We start from the raw sequence: 19,828 nt of genomic DNA on the forward strand, positions 1-19,828 counted from the left end.
ATCCAGCTGGCTCCTGTTCTAATATCCGCACTGTCCCAGTCTTGAGACCTTCGTGTTATCTTGACCTTTATTTTCCTTTATCCTTCATTTAGTACAGTTACCAGGTCCTTTTGATTCTTCCTGCTGTTGGCTTCCCCACAGATCTGACCTGTCCTCATTGCTCCCTTCCTTTCCCACTACCACCCTCTCCCAAGGCCTCTTGTTTGGATTACTCCAATAACCTCATTGGTTTTCTTGCCTCAGGCTTACCTTTTCAACCTACCTTCCAGACCAATTCCCAACTGATAATCCAAAAGCACCACTGGTTAGATTATTCTTCTTAGGAAGCTGGAACAACTCTACTGTTTATGTTGATATCAAACCCAAACTCCTTTGTCTGGTTGCTAATGACTCAGGTACCACCTTACTGTCCTCAAAGAAGAAACCATCCATCTGTTACAGTTTGGCCCACCTCTTCTATCTCACCCAACATATATTTATTCCTATTTCTCCTTACACGCCTCTGCTCCTTAACTAAAATGCCATTCTCATTTTTCTATTCTATTACATTAGTTCATTTTAAAAAATACTTTTTTGTGTACCCAATACATGCACCAATATTCTAATGCTACGATTACAGCAGTGAGTTAAAAAAAAAAAAAAAAAAGACTAAATTCCTTGTCCTAATGGAGCCAACGTTCTACTTGGGGAAGACGGAATATAAACAAATAAGTAAATATGTGAGATGGTAAAAAGTACTGAGGAAAAACATGATGCAGTGAAAGGGAACAAGGACCAAGAGAAGTGGGGACAGAGTACAATTCAAAATAGGCAGGCCTCACTAGTATTATGTGATGAGAGAAGGGAGCCATGGAGCTATCTGGAGGAAAATGTTCCAGGAAGATGAAACTCTAGGAGTATGAAACCCTCACCCCAAGCTGCTAAGTGCCAGGCATTTTCAAGGAACAGCAAGATTAGCCTAGCTGCAGCAGAATCAGAAAGCAAGGAGAGAGAAGGAGGGGGAGTGGAGGAAGCACAGATCATGTAGACCTTTATAAGCACCAGGAGGGAAGCCTGAGTCAGCACTGAAGTGTCATGATGTGGGTTGTAGTCAACAGCAGGGTGACTAGAGTTACCAACACTGTATTGTAAACTTGGGAGTTCCTACGGAGAGTAGATTCTAAATGTTCTCACCATAACAACAGCAACCACAAGATAGTAACTGTGTGAGGTGAAGGATGTGTTAATTAACCTTATCCTGGTAAACATTTTACAATACACAATGTATGGTAAAATAGAATCACACTATACACCTTAAACTTACACAGTGTATATGTCAATATATCTCAATAAAGCAGGAGAGGAAAAAACAACTGGCTGCTGTTTGGGAATAAAATGCAGTGGGGCAATAATGAAATCTTGTACAGCCTAGGAAGCCGATGGCACACGGTACTATCTATCACTGACACCTGCACCCAGGAGTCACTGCTCTGGCAATTCTACTCCCTGCTTATCCTGCTAGTGTTTCTCTTCTTTTTCTCCTAGTATGATTAAAAACCACTTGAGAACAGGCACAGTACTGTACCCTTATTTTATATATTTCACAGGGCCTCATATACATAAATACTTGCCCACTCATTAGTACTAATTTCAAAGATTAAAAAAAATATTAGCAATTTCTCCTAAAATAGGAATCACAATGAGAAACAACAGAACTATGCTTAGGTTGTGTGACTCTGGTAAGAGATGGTGAAAGCTGCTTATTCTTTTAACCACTTTTTAAAAAAAATATTTTTATTATTTATTTGAAAGAGAGAGAGTGAGTGAGTGAATGAGCACAAACAGGAGGAACAGCAGAGGGAAAAGCAGACTCTTGGCTGAACAGGGAGCCTGACCCAGGGCTCGATCCCAGGACCCTGGAATCAGGACCTGAGCTGAAGGCAGATGCTTAACCGATGAAGCCACTCAAGTGCCATTCTTTTCAACCACTCTTGATATTTTCACTCATCTGTTCACAGAAACCTTCAATTTTAGCCAATAGATTATAACTGAAATTTCCCTTCTTACTAAAATCTTTTTCCAAAGGCACTAAAAAGCATATAGCTGAACTAAACAATTTCACATTTCCCTGTCTTCTGCCCACTGCAATCAATGTCTTGTACTCAGCAGGCATTCTATAAATGTTTTCTACTTTGTTCTTAAGCAATTGAGTAGAAAAGAGATAATAGAAGAGAAAAAAACAGGGTGCCTGGATAACTCGATTCTTTCAGCCCCTGAATTATTGAAAATTAACTAACCAGGAAGTTTCTAATTTACAAATAGGTTGTAATCTATAAGAACCACTTTGTGTGTAAGAAGGGGTCAGCAGTCTTGACTTCTAGTTCTTTTCTCACTATTAAGTGAGTGACCCAAAGTCACTAAAATTCTGTGTACATATGGAAATACTGCAAACTACAAAGAATCCTTTGTCAAACATTATAATACTAAAGCTGTGAGTTGAACAGAATTAGTATGCATTTTTTTCAATCATAAAACCATAAAACCAATAACACAGTAAAAAATTTTCACCATTTGTTAAAATAGGAAACAGTATCATTGCCAAATATATGGCACTGCCATGTTGGGCATTACAATAGAAGCTCCTTGAGGGCAGGACTGTTTCCCTCGTATTCATGGCTTTATCACTAGTTGTTCAACATAGTGCCAAGACACACTTGTTGAATATTATAGAATTAGGCTGAAGAGACTGCTGGGAAGTAACCACTTAGGAAGTCTTTCTGTAGGAGAGCGAACAAGGTAAGAAGAGGCATCAGAAATGCACAGTTGTGGGGTGCCTAGGTGGGTCAGTTTTGTTTTTTGTTTTTTGTTTTTTTTAAAGAGAGATGTGTTTATTCCATGATTAGTACAGACCAAATGCATACTCACCATATGAAAGTCAAACCAGTCAGTGACTCCAGAGTTTGGCTAACACTGAGGCACCAGCATCATGGTGTAGAGTGGGTTCTCATGGCACACGTAACCTCACCAAGGGCTCCAATTATAAAATTAAAAAAAAAAAAAGTGGGGGAAGGGGCAGCCGGCTGGTCGGGCTGGGTGGGGAGCTGTGGCTCCCCAGCCCCCGGAGCCCGCCTCATCCCCTGACCCTTCCTTTCCTGGTAAAAAACAACTCAAACAGATTTGACATGAAAAACAAACAAGGGGAGAGGGAAAAGAAAACATGGCTTTATAATTAAAAATAGACTAATAAAGTTTGAAACTGAGTAAAATATAGGCAGGTTTTTTTGTGTGTGTTTTGTGTGTTTCTTGGTTTCAGCTTAGGTTGGATCTTGGGGTCCGGAGATCAAGACCCGAGTAGAGTTCCATGCTCAGTGTGGAATCCACTTCAGATTCTCTGCCTCTCTCTGCCCTTCCCACTCATGCTCTCTCTTTCCCCTTCTTTTTGTCTCTCAAAAATAAAAAATAATAATAATAATAAATCTTAAAAACGGGGGCAGGGAGCCTGGGTGGCTCAGTGGTTGAGCATCTGCCTTCGGTTCAGGTCGTGATCCAGGGTCCTGGGATCAAGTCCCACATCAGGCCCCCTGCAGGAAGCCTGCTTCTCCCTCTGCCTATGTCTCTTCCTCTCTATGTCTCTTGTGAATAAATAGAATCTTAAAAAAAAGAAAACAATTACACAGTTGCTACCTTAACTGAGAGTGCAGAGAGTCTTGTAATAGGAAGCTACAAGGAGGAGAAAGCACAGGACGATGGACAATGACTCCAATCTTAAACCTGTAGGATTCCCTGGGAACCCCCTTACCATCTCCATTATTAGCCAGTGACCACCCTGAGTCATTCTTATGGGAATTACCTCCCCATATCATCTCCCACCATTGCTTCCTCTTTTTCCCTTCTCCCCGATCTCTGACATGTGGGACAGACAGCAACTCTTACCAAGTGGCACTAGAAAGGGGATATGGCGCTTTACAAAATTCTTCTTGCTGTCTGGAAAATGACTTTCTGGGGCATGGCTTTGGGTGACATTTATGTGTATGAAGTATGATTTTAATGAGATAACGTGTGAACTCATTCTGAAGATGGAGAGGATTATTATTTATAAGTTAGTATGGTTATATAGACATGGAGACAAGAGATTTTTTTTTAAGATTGTATTTATTTATTTGAGAGAGCGATTGAGACAGTGAACACAAGCAGAGAGGAGGGGCAATGGGAGAGGGAGAAGCAGACTCCCCAATGAGCAGAGAGCCCGATACAGGGACTGATCCCAGGACCCTGGGACCATAGCCGAAGCTGAAGCCAAACAACTGAGCCACCCAGGAGCTCCAGGCGCCTGTGTTAGTTAGAATCTCTAACAGAAAACAGACATGATAAAAATAGCATCTGGGCTATTCAGCTCAGCTGGTTAGGAAACAAGCATCCTTTTAGGTTTGTAGGTTTAATTCTTTTGCCAGCCAGGTAGTTTTGTACACGGGGAAAATGTGTTGTGTAGTCACAAACTCTACCTTTAACCTTGGCCAGGCATCTGAGCTGTTCCTCAGGAGGGCTCAGGTGAAGAAAGAGACAACCTATCTTCATTCCAAAAATAGAAACTATTATTGACCTGTTAGAAAATGATCTTCTTAGGAAAAGAACAGCATATTGGGTAGGAATGTTCTGTAAAGATCAAAAGGCAAAAAATATAATCTGAGGAGCAGGTTGGTAAGAAGACACTTTAGAAACCTTATTCTTGCCACATCAGCATATGTGATACGACACAGCAAGGAATACAAGGTAGGCTCCTGTCTTTACAACTACCCTCCATACAGTTTGGATAAATGGGTAAACATCGAGAATGGTTGAAAGAATTAGTGCACACTCAGAACATTTGAAAGGAACTTGTCCTTAGCTGGCCAAAGCTGACATGGAACATGATGAAGCTGAAAGAGGGCTGACTAGCTTTGGGAAGCACAATGCTTTGTGATTTTTTTTTTTAATATTTTATTTATTTATTCATGAGAGACATAGAGAGAGAGAGACAGACACATAGGCAGAGGGAGAAGTAGGCCCCCTGCAGGCAGCCTGATACAGGATTTGATCCCAGGACTCTGGATCACGACCTGAGCCTACGGCAGACACTCAACCACTGAGCCACCCAGCGTCCCTGCTTTGTGATTTCTGCTTCATTTTGGATTTAACATCTCTAGGAAAGCAGCAGTCTCACTAGGGACACTGGTATCATATATATATTTGTGCTGGACTTTCTTAGCCCTTCACAGAAACTTTCAAATGCTTCCCATGAGACAGGTTCCCATGGCCTTGTTTCAAAAATAGTGAATGACCTGTTGGTATTTGGCACTCCCACTGGTGATGTCGTTTTTGTAGTAATTACTTACCTCTTAAAAAGGGCATTCATCTACTATGTATCTATTAGAATGGCCCAAAATTTTAAAAAAGAAACAAAAGAGGTCTAACAATAACAGATGTTGGCAAGGATGCACAGCACCCAGAACTCTCATACACTGTTGGTGAGATTGCAAAATAACACAGCCACATGAAAAACCAGTTTTGCAGTGTCTTAGAGAGTTACTATACAATCTAGCAATCCCACTTCTAGGTTTTACGCAAGAGAAATGAAGACATATGTCCACATAAAACCTATGTGCAAGTGTTTTAGCAGTTTTACTCATAATCACTAAAAGCTGGAAACAACCCAAGTATCCAGAAAATGGTGAATGGATAAAGACTGCGGTGTATCCACACAATGGCATACTATTCATCCAAGAAGTACTAATGGATGCGTACAATAGATGAATGTCAAAAGCCTCAAGCTAAGTGAAAGAAGCCGAACTCAAAAGACCTGGTGACTGATGAAATGTATGTGGTAAGGAAAGGGGTTGAGTTTTTGGCTTCGAGGTTTTGATAAAGAAAAATGGGTAAACTTCCCAAAAGGGAATACTGAGGCAAAGATAGAATCTTGAGCAATGCCTTATTAAGAGTTGGGAATAAGGGCAGCCCAGGTGGCTCAGCAGTTTAGCCCCGCCTTCAGCCCAGGGCGTGATCCTGGAGACCCGGGATAGAGCCCTATGTCCGGCTCCCTGCATGGAGCCTGCTTCTCCCTCTGCCTGTGTCACTCTCTCTCTGTGTGTGTGTCTCTCATGAATAAATAAATAAAATCTTAAAAAAAAAAAAGAGGGGACTAAGAAGCGCCAGCATGGATTCAGACTGGGAGAAGAAGAAAACACCAGTAAGACAATGTGGTTACCGAGAGAAGACAGAATTATAAAAGAACATAACACTGCTTTGTGTGAGACACAGAACCTACTGCTTCACATACATTTTCATATTTAATCCTTGCAACCACCAGGAAGTAGTTACTTTAATTATCTTCACTTTACAAATCGGGAAAATGCAGATCTGAAACGATGTGGCTAAAACCACAGAGCTGGTAAGGAAGGGGTGGGGGTGGAGGGGTGTTTACTGCAGATCCAGCCGGCTTCAGAGGCTGCTCCGGAGCAGTCTACAGGATCAGTGCTGTAGAAAGAGCTGGTGGTACAAGGTCAATAAAAAGGCAACTCTTACATATTGCCTATAATGATTACAATAACTTAAGAAATGTTTCTATAGTGTTGTGACATATTTGCTGAAAACGATAGAAAATGGTGAAACTTCAATTGGTTTAGCAGAGAAGCACAAGGTAAAAGGGACAACCTCACATAAATCTAAAGACTCACAAACTATATTAGGCCTAAAAATATTGTCATTTTATTACTCTCCAAGATACTTCAGACCTAGTGAACCATTTGATTATGTGTTTCTTGTCCTGACATAGATGCTCTTTACTGAGTCACCTCAATTGTTCTGAGAAAGACAACGGGTGATATGGAGAAACCAGAATGACAGCGATTAAGACACACACTCATTCCTGGGCACAGCCACAAAGGCATACACCTGACAGGCACCTGGATATGACTGCTGTCTGTATCAAAAATAATTTCCAAAGATCGAAGAGAGATGCTGACATGTCACCCATAGGTAGCTAGATCATAGAAAATCTCAGCAGACTGATTGAAACCAGCATTCACACAGTTTTCTTTCAGCTGAACATTATTCACTATAAAGGAAAATGTCACTGAAATAAATGAAAGGGATATTCTAATGTTTTTATTTTGTAAAATCTGAAGAAAATCAAAGTGGAGGTAATAGATGCCTCTGGTAAAGGAGTATGAATTTAAAAGGCAGGATGATCTGTAATATTTTCACTGTTTATAATGAAACATAATGAACTGATAATTACAGAAAAAAAATGGGATTTCAGTGAACTCACTGAGGACAAGAACTACAACTTATTTATTCAACTTTATATTATCTGCACTCTTGGACATTTTGAAAAAGTCCAACCTACACACAACTTTATATTATCTGCACTCTTGGACATTTTGAAAAAGTCCAACCTACACACATTTTTTAGTGAAAAATGTTTAAATTTTAAATTTATAACATTAATGATCCTATCCAATTTAATTTAAAAATTGTGCTGCCCACCAATTGAAATGAAAACAAAAATTAATTGAACACTAAAGAGAAAAATGGAAAAAGGAACTAGGAAATGTGCTAAAACAAACAAACAAAAAAATCGAGAATAAGACCATGAGAAAAAGGAGCAACATAGAACAGGAATATAAACTTGAAACAAGGAGATGTTGTTATTATGCTGAAGTTCTGAATAAAACCAGAAAAATATAACCAAAACATGGCTTGAGCACATATAGGCTTGCAAATAAAATGCTTATTTCTTAGTGATCAGTCTAAACCAAAAAAACCACTTTTCTTTTTTTATTTTCTTTATCTTGCTTCCTGGGTTTCCTGGGATATACTGAATTTATATGCTTTTTAGGGACTCTTTTAAGGCAATTGAAAAGCTAAGTGATTAAACATTTCTTTCACCAAAGTCAACTGTTTTCTCCTGAAGGCAAGTATTTTAATGGATTCCACAAAGTACTATGGCAGTCGAGAATATGTTTTGAAGAATAAAGCATTTTAAAAATTGGTGATATTTCTTTCCTCTTTCTTACTCATTCATGGTCAGTATGTCTGTCAAACTAAAATTAATTTTAAAAGATACTGGTTACATCTACAGTAGTTCTTGACTATATACTTCAAAATATATTTCTTTTAGGTGATTTCTTTAAGGTGTTTGTTTAAAATCTTGTAAAAGTCTATTGAAATTTCTTACAATAATTTTCACTTCCAATAACATGAGACCCATTATGAAAATATTCAAAACCTTAAACGTTCATGTTAGTATTTAATAAATGAGATTAATCTTTTCAAGAAACTTTATACTTTTTCAACTGCAAGAACCCTAGCATATACCAGAGCTACAAGTACAAGACTTTTGCCAAAAGCAAAAGCACTCAATATATTATTTTAATAATGGAAACTTCAAGTATTAGAAACCAAGCTGTGTGTGGAAAAAAATAAATCATTTAGGTGAAAGGGTAACAAACATTCAATTGAAGGATAATGCAGCCCTGAGGGAAAATATGCATATGAATGGAGTTTATGAAATTGGTTCAGTGCCTCTGCAAGGAAAAAATAATTAGTTTATTTTAAAGCTGCCTATAAAATGTTTTCAATATTGCAGTATGAATTATTTACAGAAAAATGTACATCTAACTTTATTTTTTTATTTTATTTTTTTTACATCTAACTTTAAAGATACCATTTTACTGAGACATCTAGAGTATTGTGGAACTAGAAATAAAAATATATCGTTTACTGTACGTAGTATCTGGGAGATTCTCTTTTAATTACATGCCTTTCAAAAAGTTCAGGGCTAGTATCTAAATCAGTGGTAATTCAACTCTTTCTCTTCAATATAAGAAGTTAAAGTGACTGGAATATCAATTTAATTTTCAACTTTGATACAGAATGTTCTCTAGAGCTGACAAATACTTGAGAGTATATTACTATTAAGTCATGACTGCTAATGAAATGACTGAGGGAACATATCTTAGATGAAATAATTTTTAAAATACTTATTAAATATGTCTTTGAAGTTAGTACAGGTTTTTGGGGAAAAGATTTGGATTTGAGGTTTTAACCATAATGCTACTCTATGTGTTACAAAAAATATTCAAATGGATTCACAAAATAACCCATGTTTAGAATATTCCTTTACCCAGTTTTTTGAATAGTACCTTAATGTGGCACAGACTGGGGGGGATTGGGTTGTGTGTGGGAAACACAGTGCTTGGATACCATGCGTAGGCCTCTAGTTTTATGAACTTTTCTTGAGAGAATCATGATAGAATTACCATGAACCCACTCTACTCCCCAAAATATGGAAAATCAGAGATACTTATCATCAGTTTCAAGCAAATCACTAAAGGAAAATCACTATGTTTTTTAAAAGTCAATTTTGAATATATCACAATTTTAAAGCTAAAACTAGGGAGCCCAAAACAAAGTGTACACTTTACTGTGTCCTGGCTGAAAAGTAGATGCAAAGTAGGTATTGGAGTTCTTCGCTTTCTCAGCTCTCAGTCAATAATGTAGTAAGTCAGAATCTGATTGGTCTCTAGGTTAAAACGTGGGGCTCTCCTAAAACAGTGTCACGTGCTTATACAAGACACACAAATAGAATAATGTTAAATAACTTTAGAGTATTATCTGTATTGAGTCTACTTTGAATTTCTAAAATTAATGTGACAATTATCAATTTATGAACACTAGAGGGCAGTAAAACACTAGAAGGTGTATTTAAATTACATACCTAAAAGTGGCAAAGGCAAGCCAGTACACTTTTTTAATCAAAATTCTAACAATTTAATAAACTCGTTTCTTTTTAGGTTGCTAAAGTACAAAGCATTCTTCAGTGTGTCATTTTAGGTATAACTTACTTTGCAAAATCCAAATAAGAAACATGTCCATGATAAAACCCTGGTTTCATCTCTTTCCAGGAAGTTATATTCTTTACAAAGCGTACCTAAAACAGGAGAACACACTCATTACTGAAGTTCAATATAAAGGAAAATGAAATCTGATGATAGCAAAATACTTTCCATTTAGACATTTAAAACAAATCACACCAGTTTGACAATTACAGTGCTTGAAACACAGGTTTCAACTAAGGAGAGCACAGTGTGATCTGTAATTACCAATTCATCACAGAGAGAGCTATTATCACCACACTCAGAAAAGAGAGAGAATCCTGAGAGAAAAACCCACACAGTGCAATCATTTACAATGTTGCACTGTGAGTAATTCACATGGGCGAGGGGAGAGTGGGTACCAACACATATGCCCAAGTCTGTTTTCCACTCCCAGAGACTTGTTATTCATATAAACTCATACTTATCAACGGTTCAACAAATTAAAACAAAAAGTAATCCTTAAGCCAAAATGATTAAAGAAAAGATGATAATTATCAGAGGACTTAACAAAGAACAGATATCATAAGCTTGTTGATAAAAGAGATTAATAAAATTAGAGAGGTGATATTTTTTGGGTAAAATTTTTAAAAACTTGAATATCTAATTATTACTATTTTAATTTGCTGGAATTAAAGGTGCTCAAAAGATTAGTTAATAGAAAAATTCTTTTAGTGTAAATGTGCTAAAAAAATTTCAAGAACTGATTAATATAGAACGTGATAAGACTAAGTATCACCAGCTGCAAAGCAGTGATACACAATTTTTCAAAGAAATGTGGTATATATTTTTGATGAGCAAATTTCTGCATTATAAGCAGCAAGTGGTTAAGACTCTCTTCTGGGGACTGGCTGTCGGGTGGTGGAGAAGGGCTGAAAGGAAGGGGATCCACCACCTTAAACTGCGCTAAGGCATCTGCAAGCTGTGACCTCAGCCTCTGGAACACAGGCCTGTCAATTGCGTACTTCTGACAATTTATCAATCTTGCATTTACATTTTAGAATAGCGTATGTCACATGTAGATATTCTGGACCACTTCTATCAGATTAGCCAATAAATTAATGGCAATGAATGATGATGGCCACCTCCTAGAAAAGGCTTATTTGTATGGCAGAGTACAAAACAGTGCAGAAGCAGCCATATGTCAGAGAATGTGAACTAGGGAAAAACAGAAGGTTCTGGGGAAATTTATTTTTTAGGGAAAGCATTAATAACTCCGATACTAAGGGAAATAATGGAGTTCTTAGAAGGAAAGTGATATGAACCTTATCTTATTATCTTATGTACACATACACACTTAAATCTGAAAACTGAATGTAGATGGTAAAAGTATGTTGCATTAGAAAATACACAATTATATTTCAACAGATATTTACAATTTTTCCCACTAGAAAAAAGAGCCAAATAAATGTGTGATTTGAGGTTCTCATGTTCCTTCCTATCTGTTCTTTAAGGCACAAGAGAATGAAAATATCAAATGGCAAATGAAAATTAAACAGAAAATTAAAATTATATAACCTAAAACTGAATCCTTAAAAAATATCACGTTGAACGTGTAAAGTCCTTATAAACTGCCACTTACTGGTAAATTATTTCATGTAAGCCTTTGGTTCTGTGAAAATCAGTTCCATTATTTTAGCTGAAAGTGAGGGAGAAATAGAAGGAAAAGAGAATAGGAATGGGAGGTGGTGGTTTGAGGGTATTTAAGGCATATTTAGCAACTGAGCTCTATTTTCCAGAAGCCCAGATTTAATGTGGAGGTGATGCTGTAGGAGAGAAACGAAAGGAGATGCTGGATTGAAATCTGAGAAAATGGTGTTATGTAAGCCAAATGTTAGAGAGGATCAATAGTACAAACTTAAGAGTACATGGTGCGGTGAAAGACGGAAATAAGGTGGAAATGAGAGTTAGGTATGAATATAAACTTCAAGGATACTTCTTTCTTGCACCTTTCCTAAGGATGGTCAGGATTAAACTGAACCCTCCTAAGGACATACTTCATCCAATATGTGCCCTTCAGTGTCAGGTGAAGAGCCCAGGGAGCTGGACAATATGTGGACTGCTGCAGGGCTTCTCAAACAAATGAATCATCTGGGACTCACTCCTGATAAAACAAAGATTTTGATTCAGTGGGTCTAGAGTGGGGCCCAAGGTTCTGCACTTCTTACAAGTCTCCACATGATGGCAGGTCAGCGGACCACACTGAGGAGCACAGGTAGGCAGGCCCAGGAGCTACTGTGTGGTTTTATTTACATGAAGCTTCTTTTTGTAGTTGCTTTGCAAAGGAGGCCCTGAGGTCTATAAAAGCTCTTTAGCAGAGATATACTCTCATGTTCACTACTTTTATGATAAGGAAAAAAAAGTATACTGAAATATAACTGATTTTTAAAGATCATCTTGTAAGCCACCACAATATACAGAAGTGAGGACAGGAGCAGAATGAACTCTGCTTGCTCAGTCTCCTACCCGCACAGTGACGCCTGAAGCATACTGGAACTGAAGCATTCCAAGAAACACAGTTTAAAAACTAATGAAGTGAGAAAAAGGGTTGTACTTCCAGCTGGACTCAGGGAAGAGTTGGAGATGGGCGAGACCAGAACAAAGCATGAATCTTCCACTGTTGTCACCAACCTCAAACTCTATAGTTTAGAGAATCAGCATTTTAGAGGTGGAAGGAACTTAGGATATCTTATACTCTTTATTTTACAGATAAAAAAAACTGAAGCTCAAGAACCACACACCTTAAATTTTGGTCTAATAATCCTTCTAAACCACAAGATAATTTCTTAAATTTATTATTGTTCAAATTAAGTTGAGAGGAAAAAAACCCAGAAGGATGTGAAAAGAGAGTAATTGTATCATGACTTTGATCAACAAACTTGGGCACTGAGAATTTCATGTTTTATCCACTGCTAAGGAAATGTCTCAGATCCAGTCATTCAAAACACCTCAGGCACCTGGGTGGCTCAGTCTGTTAGCGTCTGCCTTTGGCACAGGTCATGATCCCAGGGTCCTGGGATCGAGTCCTGAGTGGGGCTCCCTGTTCAGCAGGGAACCTGCTTTTCCCTCTACCCCTCCCTCCTGCTCCTGCTCTCTCTCTCTCTCTCAAATAAATAAAATCTTAACAAACAAACAAACAAAAAAAACACTCCTCAACCCACAAGATCTCAATCCACCTGTTCACTACTCTTTATTGGACAAGGATTTTGTAACGACTGCTGACTTATTCTTGCCTTTCTACTATCTTGGGTAACCTCAGGGGTTGTTGAACACTGCTAGTCAAAACTAAGAGACCTGATTTAAAAGTCTATATAGGACTTTACATTTTATTTTCTAAATTCATTCCGAGGTAAATTTACATGGGTTATTATTGCTTTTAAATTCTCTATATTATTACTATTAAAGTCTCTTAAAACACACAGAATCTTTCTCTAATCTCCAGCTACAAGAATATTGAAGGCTACATATTTAATATATATGTGCATATGTTTTTCTTTCATCTCATCAATATTTAAGGCAATGTGGTAAAGTCTCATTAATAAAGCTGTGGCTGATTTACAATTTGCAATAAATCAAAAGATGCTGAGACTGACCTTCCCTTTACAGAAAAGAAAAAAGTGCTAAGCAAACAAATGATGTCGATAAGGTTCGAGCAGCAGTTCAGACTAATGTGGCGAACAGGTGGAGCATTTAAAAGTGCCATTTACATACTGCTGAAATTCTAGAACTATCCTTTAACCCCCTTTGAAGAACAACCTTTTTAAAGTTCCTTTTTTTGAGGGGCCTGGGTGGCTCAGTCGGTTAAGCAGACGACTCTTGATTTCAGCTCAGGTCACAATCTCAGGGTCATGAGATGGAGCCCAGCATCTGGCTCCATGTTCAGCAAGCAGTCTGTTTCCCGTCCCCACCCCCAACTCCCTCTCCCTCTGCTCCCCCACCTCCCCTTAAAATAAATAAATAAATCTTTTAGAAAAGCTTCCTTTTCAAAGTCTGAATTTAGCCACTTCTTTTAGCCATGTTCACTGGTTCTCCCCAGAGTTCCCCCTGCAGGGTTTCCCTTGCCTCTCCTCCCTCCATCCCCATTCTCACCCTTTCACCAGTCAGCCTCACTGCAGTTCCTGCCCTATCATTTTCTGCCTTCTGCCCTCTCCTGTACCATTCACCTAGCCTTTCATTTTTCTTCTGGTTTTCCCCTGCAGTGGGGCGTTCTGCTCAAGACCCTGAGACAAGGCTCTGGAATACAGAGGAATGAGTGGACATGGAGATTAGATGAGCAACCTTCCGCACCATTTACTGTGTGGACTCTCCCCAACTAGACCTGACACTAGTGAAAGAGAAAGTAGTAGGTGAAAGGAGCAAAACGTTAACAGTAGCAAATGAAGTGAAGGAGAGACTGAAGAAGACACTGAAAACAGTGGCTTGGGGAGAAGAAAGTCACCATACTGAGTTTATTCAAAGAGTATTTTCATACTCTGATTGAAAGAGACTATCAAGAAGGATGTTTCAGAAGTAGTTGTTAGATATACTACATAAAAAGAGACGTTTTTATAACTAGCCTGGAGCAGATCCGAAACTGTGATTTCTGTCAGATTTTATAAGTCAAGCAGAGTCAGGCTAGCAAGTAACCAGAGAAGACCTTTAGGGAAAACACAAGTGGTATAGGGAATGGTGCTGTGATTCATCTGCTAGTGGATTCAGACCTGAATCAGCGCTAGAGGAAAAAGCTAAGAAAGCACCATCTTATAACAGGGTACTCAGACCTACATTCTTAATAAGATTCATCTTAACATTAATTATCTGAAAGAACTTGTTTTCATTATCCATAAGTAGGAATGTCATCCTGACAATCCTGGCCAAATTCCAACTTTGTAATTACTACCTAGTGAATGAATACTACTATTAACTTGGGTAATGACTATATACCAAACTCCTACTCATGAGTATACTTAAAATACACATCCACTGTAAGGCTGTGGGTAGTTTTATGAGACAAATCTAGAGAAGAAATTTTCTACACAAAAAGGAAAAATGAATAATAATTGGATAAAATATAAGAAAGATCCAGCAGCAATAAAACATAATATTTTCACCAAAGTCCAGAACTGTATTGTTCAATCCTTTCTGCAGAGGCAGGGTGGGTGTGTCCCAAAACACCTGAGGTAAGGGGAGACCATATTACTATCAATCAGAGGGGCTCATTCTGCCAGTAATCATCATTATTGGCATTGTGCTCCACTAAGAACTACTTTCAGTACCTAAGCCCATTCATTTGTTCTCTCATGTGTTCATTTAACAGAATTCATAAAACATGTACTACGACTCAGACACCATTCTAAACACAAGGAATACAGTGGTAAATAAGACAGGAGCTTATACAGAAGAAAAGACCAATAGTAAACAAATAAATCAGTAAGTAACAGGAAAGATACAGAAAGAATGGTGATGGTACATAGTAACCTGGAAGATGCATTTAATACATAGGATGGCCCAGTAAGGTTTTTCTGAGAGGATATCATTTAGAGAATGTTAAAAGGATAACTAATATGAAGTCAATGGTGAGAAACCAGGAGACGTGCATTCTAAGACAGAATGGTTAAGTGGAGACAGCTTGCAATGAGAAAAGCTTGATACATCCAATGAACCAGAAGACTAGGCTAGTGTGGCTAGTAAACAAGAATTTGGAGCAATGGACAAAGACTAGATTTAAAAGGGCCTGTTGGCCAAGATAAGAATTCTGGATTTTGTTGGGGAGGTTGGAATTTGAATTTATTATTTTTTTTATTTTATGTATGTATGTATGTATGTATGTTTGGAATTTGAATTGAAAGGTAAGTACTTCACTGTCCTGGGAAGATTATAATATGCATCTTCTCATAACCCACTGAGAACTGTGTTTTGGTCTTTGCTACTCAAACTGTGGTTAAAGGACCAGAAGAACCAGTTTTGGCCTCAGGTTCCATCCCAGTCCTTCTGAATCAGAATCTGCATCTTAACTAGTGATTAATATACGTATTACAAGTTAAGAAGCACTCATCTAAAGTGATGCTCTAAAAAATCAGTATCTGAAACTAACACCAAATCATGGACTGTAATGCAAAAGACCAGAAGGTGCCTTAATAGTGAATTAAGAGGGGGAAAAAATTACTATGTTGTCCTACAGAGAATGAAAATTCTGGATATTTCCAATGCTCAGAAAAGGGTTAAATATGATCACAAACCTAAACAGTTAAGAGTAGAAGAGAATTAAGAAAGATCCTAAAAGATGCTGCCACTTAATACTTGACAGTTAAAAGCAAGATGTTCTCTAAAGCAGAGAGATTTTCATGATAGAAGAGTAAACTTCATCTTCCAACTACAAAAGCCAACTAATTACCTGTCTCCTGACAATCCCTGCCTATTCACTGAGTAAAGCCTGCCTCACAGATATAACTCCCACAACTCAGTCCATCTCAGTCTCATTGCATCCCACACTTCATATTCTCAAATGTTTATCTTTTCATTTCCTAGTTTTAACTTTCCCTCTTATTTTATTTCAATTTCTTAACTGTGAAAAAATCCCTGAACTACAGAAAAGTTGAAAAATAATATGGTCAACATCTGTACACTCATTCACCAAGATTCACTAACTTCACATTTTGTCAATCTGCTTCTCTCTTTGTTCTCTCCATATGCATGCACAAACTTAATTTTTTCTGAACCATCTGAAAACAAGTAGCAGACATTTTTGATCAAAGATCCAATTACAAATCACACATTACACTTGGTTTTCATATCTCTTTAGCCTTCTTACTTCTAAAGAGGACTGTCCTGCCTTACCCCCAACCACATCTTGTTTGACTGTCATGATGTTGACACAATTGTTCAGGACAATTATTCTGGAGAATGTTCTAACAAGACAGATTTATTTGCTTGTTCAAGATTAGGTCTAGATTAAACATTCTGGTGAGAAACAGTTTGGTTTAAATAATTTGGTAAGAATAACATAAAATGATGTTTTCTTTAAACAGTCCTCATGATTCCTACATCTATGTTTTATGTTCCAAGTTAATTACAAATAAGCTTCTTGAAGGATGTAGCCTTACTTTTTAATTTCTTTAAGAATGTAGCACAATCTCTGTACATACTATATACTCAATAAATGAAAACTTGAGAGCATAGTTGACAACTGTTTCTAAGGATCAGAGGATATGCAGAGATAGCTATTACTCACTCAACAGTTTTATACCAGACTCAAAATATTTGGACTCTGCCTCTAAAATTTGAGAAATAATGAAGTATGTGAACAGTTTAGCACAGTGCCTAGTACAGCACATACAAAATACATCCAGGGAAGAGCTGGAGCTAAAGACTATTTCTCTACTCTGCCCCACACAAACATGTTTTAAGTGTTCATTATGAAATCCAACTGCTTTGAAGATAGTGTTTATGCCTCTCCTCTAATGGTTTTTTTTCTATATATAACTAACGAGGTATTGAAAGAAAAACAGAAGGTTTATCTCATCCAAATGCAACTGGGAAAATGTATCATTACATGATGCCCGTAAATGTCATATGTGGAGAGCTTCCATAGATTCTTATTTCATGAAAAAAATGGTCGGTCAATGTCACCATCAGACATCTTGTAGCTGCCATACAATTTTGTAATGCTGGACACAAAATAAACAAGGTAACTTTATTTTCCTAAAAAATATTACTGAAATAAATCTAAAATTACTATGTATTAAGAGATGTTCCTTTTAAACCAAGATGTATTTTGAAAAGCAATCAAGCAAAGAAATTTAAAATCTACCACACACTATATAAAAACAGATTATTTAGGATACTTGCCCTTGAGATATACAATATTACATAATGAATAGTTTTTATGATCCACTTAGCTTAATAAGCTCATGTTTCTTCTCATTTACAGAAGAGTTGTTTAGTTTGGCTGATGGATGCAGATTTTTGGTTTTATGAAAAAGAGTAATTGAGGATGCTGCAGAGAGCCAAGAATTATATGGCCAGATGATATGCTATATACTATTAGCCTTTATAAACAGCTCTTGTTTTGGTTAAGAAACCAAATCTTAACCTTATGAATCAATGTTATTCTCTTGCTTCAGTGTAAGGATTTTAAGTATGCTTAAGAGTGGGATAAGAGTAAATTCTGTAACAATTAAACAAGTTCAGCTGCCCTCAAAGAGATCAATAATTCTTAACTGTCTATCACAAAACCTTTCCAATAAGGCTACCTTAACATGGTATTTAATCCTAGATAGTATTGTCAAATATTTTCTCCTCATAAGGCCCAATTCCATTCCCTTCAATATTTATAGAGAATTCTTTTTTTTTTTTTTAAGATTTTATTTATTTATTCATAGAGACACACACACAGAGAGAGGCAGAGACACAGGCAGAGGGAGAAGCAGGCTCCATGTAGGGAGCCCGATGTGGGACTCGATCCCAGGTCTTCAGGATCACGCCCCAGGCTGCAGGCGGCACTAAACCGCTGAGCCACTGGGACTGCCCTTTTCAGAGAATTCTATTTATAATTATAATCAGAACTCCGGGTGTGGAGAAAATGTGTGCGACTACTGCGAAAGAGATAAGGGATTTTATTTCATGAGATAATTTCCTCCACTTTTCTTAAAGCTATTTATCTAAAGTTTCTTAACAACTTAAGAGGCAAGATTATGTTAAAAATATAAGCCACAATCTCTGTTCTCCAGGAGTTTGTATCTAATATTATATAAATTACTAGTAAGGATAAGATGAAGTTTAGGAGGCTAGTCACAAAACTGAGGATACAGAACATAGGTATTCATTAAATAAAGATTTCTCTATCATAAAATGAGATGACAGAATGATTTTATTGCAAGGTATCTTGCTAAAAATATTTCATATTTCTAAAAGGATACCATACTAAAGAGCATCATTTTCTCTTCAAAAATTCAAGCTTTTAATAAGTTCATTAATTTTATGAATATTTGAATATATACAATATGCAAAGAAATGTATCAAATACTGTGAAAGATATAAAATTACAGAAAAGTTGTTTGGTACTGTTCCCCAAGAGACTTATAATTCAATGAGGTCAGTACACAAATCCCTTAAAATGCTTTTTCCTCTTGAGATACAAAATATGAGTGAGGAAGTGTCAGAAAACATTTATTCATCCTCTACGAGTTTACCTGGTCTTGCAGTGACATCACTGGATTATTTTTGGTAGTGTTGATGTGAAGAACATGGTATTTATTCTTTGCACACAGGTCATAGGCAATATTGGTAAAAGAGGTGCTTGCAGTTTTGGGGACTCTGTTATAAATGATCACCATGTCCTCTTCCTCATCCAGTGCTGCCTCTTGCCGAGGGCCATCCATCGTATGTCGCTGCTCAATTTCTCGAACTTCATGTCTTGCAATCGCCCTTTCTGCAAAGAAAAACAGTTACGAACTCAGATTTTAAAGACAATGAAAATAATTTCCCATTCCTGGAACATAATTTTCCTATTCAAGAAATGTGTAAGAGCACTTGAAGAAATGTTCTGAAGACCGAACATTTAGAATTACTCTTCAAAGGATAATACATATGCATATACAGAACAACTGAATAATCAGTCATCAACTTTAGAATACCACAGACCAGAGACCAGTGCAGTTCAAAAGTCATACTACATCCTAACAGAATTTCTACAGCCTGAATTAATTCTCAAGTACACAAAGACAGATTGCATGGAATACTAAACTTCACAGTAAAAATGCACTTAGAAAGTCATTGTAACTTAAGCAAAGATTCTCAAATTTATACTTAGTATTTAATTACTCCCTGGTTTATTAAAAAGTAGCAGGGTAGTGGTTATAAATGCTGGAGTGATTTTAGGAAACAAGAGTAGAAACTATACCATTACAAATCCTTTTTCTTTTTGGTGTTGCATTACATTCTAAGTCCTGGCTATGCTT

At 37.2% G+C, this 19,828-nt stretch overlaps 1 protein-coding gene across 2 annotated transcripts in view; it reads right to left on the minus strand.

Annotated features, from left to right (window-relative positions):
• HS2ST1 (heparan sulfate 2-O-sulfotransferase 1) overlaps positions 1–19,828 on the minus strand; it is a 174,089-nt gene that overhangs the window by 20,692 nt on the left and 133,569 nt on the right. For both annotated transcript variants that reach the window (XM_041749034.1, XM_041749035.1), the window contains exons 2-3: positions 19,061–19,299; positions 9,861–9,946 (exon numbers count right to left, since the gene is read on the minus strand). In XM_041749034.1, coding sequence (XP_041604968.1) covers positions 9,861–9,946; positions 19,061–19,299 — 325 coding nt within the window. The remainder of the gene's footprint in view (positions 1–9,860; positions 9,947–19,060; positions 19,300–19,828) is intronic.

This window comes from Vulpes lagopus, chromosome 3 (assembly GCF_018345385.1).
Source record: "Vulpes lagopus strain Blue_001 chromosome 3, ASM1834538v1, whole genome shotgun sequence".
In the NCBI taxonomy this organism is placed as follows: Eukaryota; Metazoa; Chordata; class Mammalia; order Carnivora; family Canidae; genus Vulpes; species Vulpes lagopus.